This window comes from Arachis ipaensis, chromosome B03 (assembly GCF_000816755.2).
Source record: "Arachis ipaensis cultivar K30076 chromosome B03, Araip1.1, whole genome shotgun sequence".
Classification (NCBI taxonomy): Eukaryota; Viridiplantae; Streptophyta; class Magnoliopsida; order Fabales; family Fabaceae; genus Arachis; species Arachis ipaensis.
In genome coordinates, this window is record NC_029787.2 from 133129839 (window position 1) to 133138197 (window position 8359).

Below are 8359 nucleotides of genomic sequence, written 5' to 3' on the forward strand. Positions count from 1 at the left end.
TTATTTTATTTATTTTATGTATACATAATATAATTGTTGTTATAATTATATTTTATTATTGTAAAATATGATTAGGTTTTAAAATATATAAGTTTCTCTCTCTCCTGTGGCTTTAGCCACTTCTTTCTTTATTTTTTTTTTAAACTTGTGGGCTTCACTTAATCGAGGACTCACCAACAAAATATATCTTAAATCTAACGAATAAATATTTAATATAGCAAATAACTAAATAAATGGGAGTAAGATTACAAATTAAAAAAATTTATTGAAAATACAAAAAATTTAAGTTTCTAATATGTTTATTTTATTTTTCACTAGTGATAAGCTTATTAGGTGCCATAAAGAATAAAAGCAGCTCGTTATGCAATAGGTCTTAGAAAGTTACAAATTGATAACTAAATACAGAAATAAATATTTATTACCTGGCAGTCATAGGATACTGGTAGATCCCTTTATTTGTTGGACACTACTAAAAAAAATTTCTGGTAGATCCAAAATATCAACAGCGGAGTGCAGCCAGCGATGTCTGTGACGTCTCGGTGTGCGACACAGTGACTGGTACGTCCAAGCAAGTACGGCTGAGCCCCAAGACAACGCCCGGCACCGCCCGAAGTCTTCCAAAAGTGGGAGCCAACGCAAGTGGACTAAGTTGTTCGACTTGCCCGTTATCAGATATCCTCCGATCAATAACTTAATGTAGCACCTAGTGGCGAAGGGTCTCTGGGTTGTCTGTAGGGGGCATCTGGCGGACATGATCCCACAACCAAACAAGTTTCAGCGTGAACGACTCCTTCCTCTGCGCAGCCTGCTGTGGAGCCACTGGAGGCTTGGCACCCAGCATCCAATCCACCAACTGCCACGTCTCTATGTGGTACCACCTACCAAAGTCATGAAGGCACCCCCAACTGGGGCCCGTGTGCGCGTAGCTCTAGTTGGTACGCCATGTCGTGCAGGGTGATAGTGGCCTCACCTCACAGGAGATGAAACGTATGGGTCTCCAGACGCCATCGCTCCACGAATGTCATAATCAGGGAATTATCGAATGTGAAATCCCTGAGGGGAACCGTGTCGCCGATCTAGCCTTAACCAGATACGGGACGATGGCGTCAGGTGGAGGAAGGGTATGACTCACTTACCGGGGCAGTAGAAGGTGAGGCCTCTAAAAAAAAATATTCAGAATTATAAAAAAAAAAATTTAAAACTTTAATTAAGTCTTAAATTCAGAATTATAAAGAAATATTTTTAAAAGTTTAATTGGGTCTTCGACGTTTAACGGTCCTCGTATTTTAAAATTTTTAAACAGGTTTTTATATTTTTCTTATTAAATTCTTACACTGTTTTTAAGTATTTTAAAACTTTTAGGATCTTTGTAGTATAAAAAAGATTAAAGTTAAATAAATATTTCTTTCTAAGTTAAAGATATTTCTAATTAAGAACATATTTACATCTTTAATTACATATTTTTAGACAAATATTATTCTGTTAATTTTAATATATTTGATACTAAAAAACCTAACTAGAAGATTATAATAAGTAGTAACAATTTACCACAGGTAAAATAGAGTTCCAAACTAATAACTATATAGCAATAACCTACCATAATTAAATAGAGGTCTAAATTTCTACAAGCGACCTATTCCTAACGCTACAAACTATACTCTAGTTTTTTGTTATTACCCTAACCATGGCTACATATAAAAATATATCTATATAAAATAGTACAAAATTCAACACAAAAGAACTAACCTTAAAGTCGGCTGTCCGGCGTAATACAAAGTCTCGTTCAGTCTATTGATGTCTCCATCGTTACCAACTGTGCGCGCCATCGTCATATTTATTGATAATATAATTAGAAAGGAGTAAAAGAGATGAGAAAATCGTTGAAAAATTTAAACTGAGACCCGGTCAAAGGCTGTGAACGACATCTATTTAAAAATGTCTTCCAGCCTTATCTCATTTATAGTGTAAACAAGATAAGAGAGGGTTATTTATTTCAGTAATAATTTTTAATTTATTTATTTCAGTAATTATTATAATTATTTCATTTATTAAAATAAAAAATCCTTTAAAGAAAGGGTACATTTTCCTTGAACCAAAGTTGTGTACAACTAATACTAGGTTGCAAAATTGTCCGGTCACAGGGTATAATTGTCTATTTTATTCTCCATGGAAAATAAAAGTGACATTTATTAGAGTCAGGAGGCGGAGTCAGGTGGTAGGAAAGGGGACAATGATCTTTTAATTTTAATTTTTTATATGTAAATTTCAGTTTAACTCTCTTTAAAATTTTATTTTAGTCTAATTTAATTGTATAAATATTTTTTATCCCTCTAATATTTTATCTAGTTCCGCACCTGATTAGGGTAAGGCCTGTATACTCAGAAGAAATAGAAAACGGGATGGTACATAAAATTCGCGGCAAATTGGGTCCATTGGGATGCTACCGTGACATCAGGGGCACTCCTAAATTTCCCTTGAAAACATTTTTTTTTTTTTGTTTCTCACTGATTGAAAAACTTAGTTGGGGGGCAGATGCAGTGTATACACCATACATAACTCGTCATCTTTGATTGACATAGACAATTTCTTACTAATAACATTTATTTTGGAAGGTTTTTAAAGTTCTTATGTTTGATGAGGTTGGGTACAAAACACACAATAAGATGGAGATTACTATCTTTGTCCCTCTACATGCAAATCATAAAAAAAATGTATTTATCACTTATAGCCTTCATTTCTGCACATCAAAACTACATTGGTAAATATCTGTGACTTTTTGGTCAAAATAAATAATTAATAATAAACATGAATCTAATTGTCTCGCATACATGATATTCATTAAATTATTGCCCACTTATGTTTACTTTTATCCTTAATTTGGATGACATAATAAACGACTTTGTCGAATTCTATAGTAGTTGAGCAACTCTTAATTAGTATTGCACTTAATGAATATGAACTCTTCAACATTTTCTTTCTTTCATAACACTTCAAACTTAATGAGTGCTAATATTGAGAAAACTTCTTGCATTGATGTTGACTTGTGTAGCTAACTAGCCATTTCACTTTTAATAGATTTTGGAACCTTTCTCATCTTATGATCAATAGGTTCATGACTTCATGCAATGTTCCTTTCAGTAATATCTCACTGCCGTCCTTCTATTGTTTTCACTTTTCAACGCAGCATGCATCTCAATATTATATTATTGTTATTATTATTATTATTTTAGTTTACTTACATTTGTCTCAACCTAACAAGAAGTTGCATTATGCTTAACCTTAAAGCATAATCAATGCTAAAACCGTAGAGGCTTCATATTCTGATTCTTTATTCTTATTCTTAACTTTTTAGTTATTTCGGAACGCATATCTCAGTCACAAGCTAGCTTTAAGCAACAACAGTAACCAAGGAACTTCCAATCAGTATAAACAAACAAACACTTTTTTATATATATATAATTACAAAATGAATACATGTAGTATACAAGTGACTCACCTTGTTCCCCTCAGAAAAATAAAAAATTTAAAAAACAAACCTCAACAGAATGCAAGTATGCAAAAGATGAGAGAAGAGAAAAAGGAAGAGGCTACTTACCCCATCTTTCACCCTTATCAAAGGAAAAAAAATGAAGGAAAATGACAAAAGTAGTGGCCCTAATTCTGTCTCTAATAAACTAAAAGCTATATGTACCTGGCACTGGAATCTTTTGTTATATCCCTCCAGCTTTGCAAGCCAGGTCTTTTTTCTCACAAAATACACAATGTGACAGGTTGGCCTTAACCTCACTACCCTACACAGACATATACTCAATCATCACCATCCTTTTCCACAAAGACTGATGATGAAATGGAGACACCAACCCCATAAAAATTTTGGGCTTACATGGACAAAACAAAACAAAGAAAAAGAGAAGGGTAGACTCCAGTTTTGTTGTCCACCATGATTGTATCAACACAGACCATACCAGGATTTCCCCTCTCCATTAAGGAATCCCACTTTTTGTTAACATTGAAGTGATGCATTTGCATTGGTTGTCCTGTATCTATGGTAGACCACACCAGTGGTACTCAATGCTCATGTTGTATGCTTGATCTGCTGCATGTGGATCAACTTCAATTCCATTATAACAAATCTGCATTCATTAAAGAACAAGATAAGTCCATAAAATCAAACAATGTAATCAAACTCGAGAGTTGCAGAGTATTATAAAATCATAAACTCAATTGGGGAGTTAACTCAAGTTCAGCATTTTACCTAGTATGAGCATGGACTTGTTAGTTACACTGCAAGATCTCCCATGTTCCTCACTCTGAGTTCCACATTCCTGAGATCACGAAGATGTTGTAGAATTTCTTGAAGAAGCTCTAACCCTTTGTCCCCTTTTCTCAAGGAGCTGATACAATGCTTTAGAAACTCTCTATCTGCCTCCAACACCTGTAGTCTCTCATAAACATGATCCACTTCCTCTTCTAGAGCAAGCTTTTTCTTATCCGAATTAGCCTTTTCTGCCGAAATGTGTTGCATGGGAGAAAATTCTAACTCATCTCCACTCAACTCCACATCTTCTTCTGTGCTCATTGCATCAAAAAGTGGGAGAAGACTCTTGGCTTTGGCACCCATGATTTTTATCCCTTCATGATGCTTACCATTTGCATGGCCATTTGCATATCCATTTACCTGACCTCCATGATCATCAACATCATGATCATGATATCCATTCCCATTCTCCTCACAAAGATATTCTGTTGATTTTTTATCATCATGAACTTGCTCTTGCTCTTCATAGTTCAATATAATAAGCTTCTCTTCCAGTACCTTCAACTGTTCTATAATTGATAGCCTCTCTTGTTCAAAGTTTGCTAATGATTCCTCCAAATACAAGACTGCATCCACAGGTGTGTTCTGGTTGTTGCTGCATTCTTGCTGGCTGCTACAAAATCCGTTTTCTTCCTTTGCTTCATGACTCAAATCGATAGATAATCCATCGCTATCTTCAGCAATGCTGCAAGAGGGAGATGAAGTTCTGCTTCTTATACTGCTACCATTTCTTGACATCATCAACATTTTTTCCCTTACCTCATATTCATGAACCTTTTTCCTATACACTTCAAGCTCCTTTTCTAGCTCTTGCTTCTCTTTCTCCCTCTTCATCATAAGCTCATTCAGAAGCTGCAATGCCTCTTGATCATACTCAGATTGTTCTTCCATCATTCTCTGATACTGCAAAGCTTCCATCTGCATTGCTGCTTTCTCTTCTTGAAGCCTGTTTATCATTGCCATTGTTTGATTTGCTGCCACAGCAGATGCACTCCTCTCTTCTTCTAGTTCTGCATATAGAGTGCTTAAAGCCTTCCTTTCTGATTTCAATGCTGATTTTAGCTTCTCAATGGATACCTCTCCACATTCTATATCGCTTACAACGCTTCCATCCAACGACTCTTCTGTTCCAGATTCTTTCCTGTCAAGGAGTAGTAGTTTCTTGTGTATTTGATGCAGACTCTCCACTGAAGTTGGGGTCTCAGGAACCCTTTCTTCCTCATTCTCATGAATCTCAGAAGACTCCGAAAAGTGGTTATTTACTGTTGGCATTCTCACTTCAAGTGACATGGTTTTGAATTCCACAAATTCTTCTAATTTCTCATGGCCTACTTATATATTGAATTGAAAAATGTCACAAAACAGAATGAAAAATTTCTAGCAAGAATGAGATAAGAAGTTAAGGTTTACCACTATGATCCGGGACTTGATAACTGACTGTGCTAGTAGATGGATCTTCTTGTATCCTTTGACTTGTATCCAAAACAATATCTTGGCTTTGATACTCATCAACTTGCTCCTGATCAGGAATTTCAGTCCCTATGGACACTTCTGCTTCAAATTCCTCTCCCTGCAACTGCGATCCATCTTCAGACGCTGCGCGAATAAAGATAGGTATTAGATCATTCGATAAACATAGAAAATCAAGTAAGAGAATAGAATAACAGCTAACCTGTTGAAACATCTGAACATGATTCTCCATCTCTTCTTTCCATGTTTGGTTCAGCATTATCATCCTTGTGCAAATCTTCAGTGGTTTCAGCAATCTTCACATCTTGATAATCTTGCTCCAAATGTTGTTCCTCTTCTTGTAATTGAATTGATTCAATCTCATTGACCTTGAAGGCCTTTGAATTCTCTTGGCATGAAAATTCTGCCACAGTTTCCTCCCCAGAAATGTGCCAATTCTCAATAACCGGCGCAGCTTCAGCATCAGCACTCGTGTCAAAATCCAGAATAAAATCTTCGCCATTGGCCTTATACCTACTTTGATTTGCATCTTCTGTGGCAGCAGAGTCAAATTCAACAGGAATCAACCTGCAATCATCACCATGAATGAAAAATTCAAGGTGTTTGTTTGGAATTTCCAGAGTCGTCTCCTCATCAGTGCAATCAACTTGAGAAGTAGTGTTCTTCTCACAGGCCTGATCATCATTCTTTTCCTCAGAAACTATCAAAGCTTCTGCTTCCTCTTCAATGGCTTCTTTCCCTTTCTCTAAACTAAAATCCAAGCCATCACAAACAGAACAAGCACAACTCTCCCCTGCTTCCTCTGTTCTTCTACCAGAGCACTGATCAATCTCAAAAACCAAGTCACCTCCTCTATTTTCTTCAGTGCTCTGTTCATCTGATCTGCTGTGATCCGAGCGATCGCCATCGTCAACCTCCGTGTCAACGCCACGCTCTGTGAGCAAATTCTGCTTATGGCTATACCCCAAAACATCAAGAGAAGGCTTGATCAGAATGCAAGGAGGGTAGAATCTGCTGTCCAAGTTGGTGCCGCAACAAGAACAAGTCAGAGGCTCCTCTGTTTTCTCAATAGCCCTGTCATCAGCCACACCAATTTGCTTCATCCATGGGAAGAAACCAAAGCTTTGAGACAATTTGGCATAACTTGGTTGAGATGAAGATGAGCAATCCTCACACATGTGGTTTGATTCAGCCAACTTGTGATGGTTGGAGCAGAACCCAAGCTTGGAAATCTCAGAGGCATGAGCTTCACAAACAAGATCCTTGCATAAACTCTTGTTGAATTTTGCAGGCTCTATGAGATGATCGATTCTGGTGCACCACATGCAGGGTCTCTTGAGGCCAAATAAATCTGCAAACTTTATGATGAGGTAGGAGAAGAGAGAATTGAGGAGAAGGAGGAGGATGAGAATCCATTCAAGGATGGCATAGACAAGAACAAGTGTGATCTTGTTGGTGTTCCTGTGTAACATGGTTGCAAACTTGTTACCAGCCATGGTTGTTGTTGTTGGTTTCTCTGTGTTTTCTCTTTTGTTATGTACAAAAAAGGGATGATCTTTTACCCTACAATAGTATTAATATATCAGATTAAAGGAGGTGGTACTAGAATTAGAGGAAGAGGAACAAGTTTCCAAGGGAAGAGAGGTTTAACTGTTTATGAGAGAGAGAGAGGGTGGTTTTATTTGGAGGTATTGGTGGTGGTATGGTTTGAATGGAATGACAACCAAAGAAGACTCTGAGGTGAGGGGGAAATTGAAAATGAAAATGAAAAATTAAAAAGAAAAGAGATGTTCTTGAGTCAAAGAAAGTTAAAGAATGTTTTATTTTCTAAGCAACATTTTAGTGCCTTTTTGACAAAAACTATAGAACCTTAGTAGCAGTAGTTCACTTGTTCCACTAGAACAACAATTAAGGTTACTTGTCCCATTTGTGCCTTAATATTGTGGAATTGAGCACTTCTTTTCTGATACAAAATCTGAATAATTTCCTTTGTTCAACCAGTAATTTTTTGAGGATTGAAGTACTAAATAATTTACTACATCAATATATTGAGGCCTGAGGGTTTTTCCTCCAATATCTAGAATTTTCTTTGGCCAAAATAATATTATTGATAATCCATTAATGGTGCCAGCTCGTGTTAGAAAAATCCACAAAGGCAAGAAATGGCATGGCCCACAAGACCACACATATGAGCTGGTGGGGACCACTCCAAAGTAAGGGGCTGTGGGTGTGGGGCCTTTTACGGCTGCAGATGCTTCACTTCATTATGAGGGTCTGTTTTCTATCACACTTTCTGTTTTTTGTTATATACATATAATGCACTTGCAACCAGCCAATTATTATTGCAAGTAAAAACTCTTTATTCACAATATTGCTCCTTAAAACCTTCACTCATTTTACTTTGCTAACAAGCCTGTTATGTCCTGCATTTATATATGCTGATAAATATTAAATAACCTCAACAAATCTAATATTACTATATTATGGAAGAAAAGTATCTTGTCTTCTTTTTTTCTCACTCAAGATTATGTCACAACCCAAAATTAAACTGGCTTTCTTTGTCAAATATAA

General features: G+C 36.4%; 1 protein-coding gene across 1 annotated transcript; it reads right to left on the minus strand.

The window, feature by feature from the left end:
- On the minus strand, positions 3427-7714 carry LOC107632066 (myosin-binding protein 2). Its single transcript, XM_016335703.2, has 4 exons — positions 5991-7714; positions 5729-5914; positions 4256-5646; positions 3427-4133 (listed from the first exon to the last, which is right to left on the minus strand). Exons 1-3 carry the CDS (start codon positions 7282-7284, stop codon positions 4280-4282), a joined length of 2847 nt encoding a protein of 948 aa, XP_016191189.1. The 5' UTR covers positions 7285-7714; the 3' UTR covers positions 3427-4133; positions 4256-4279.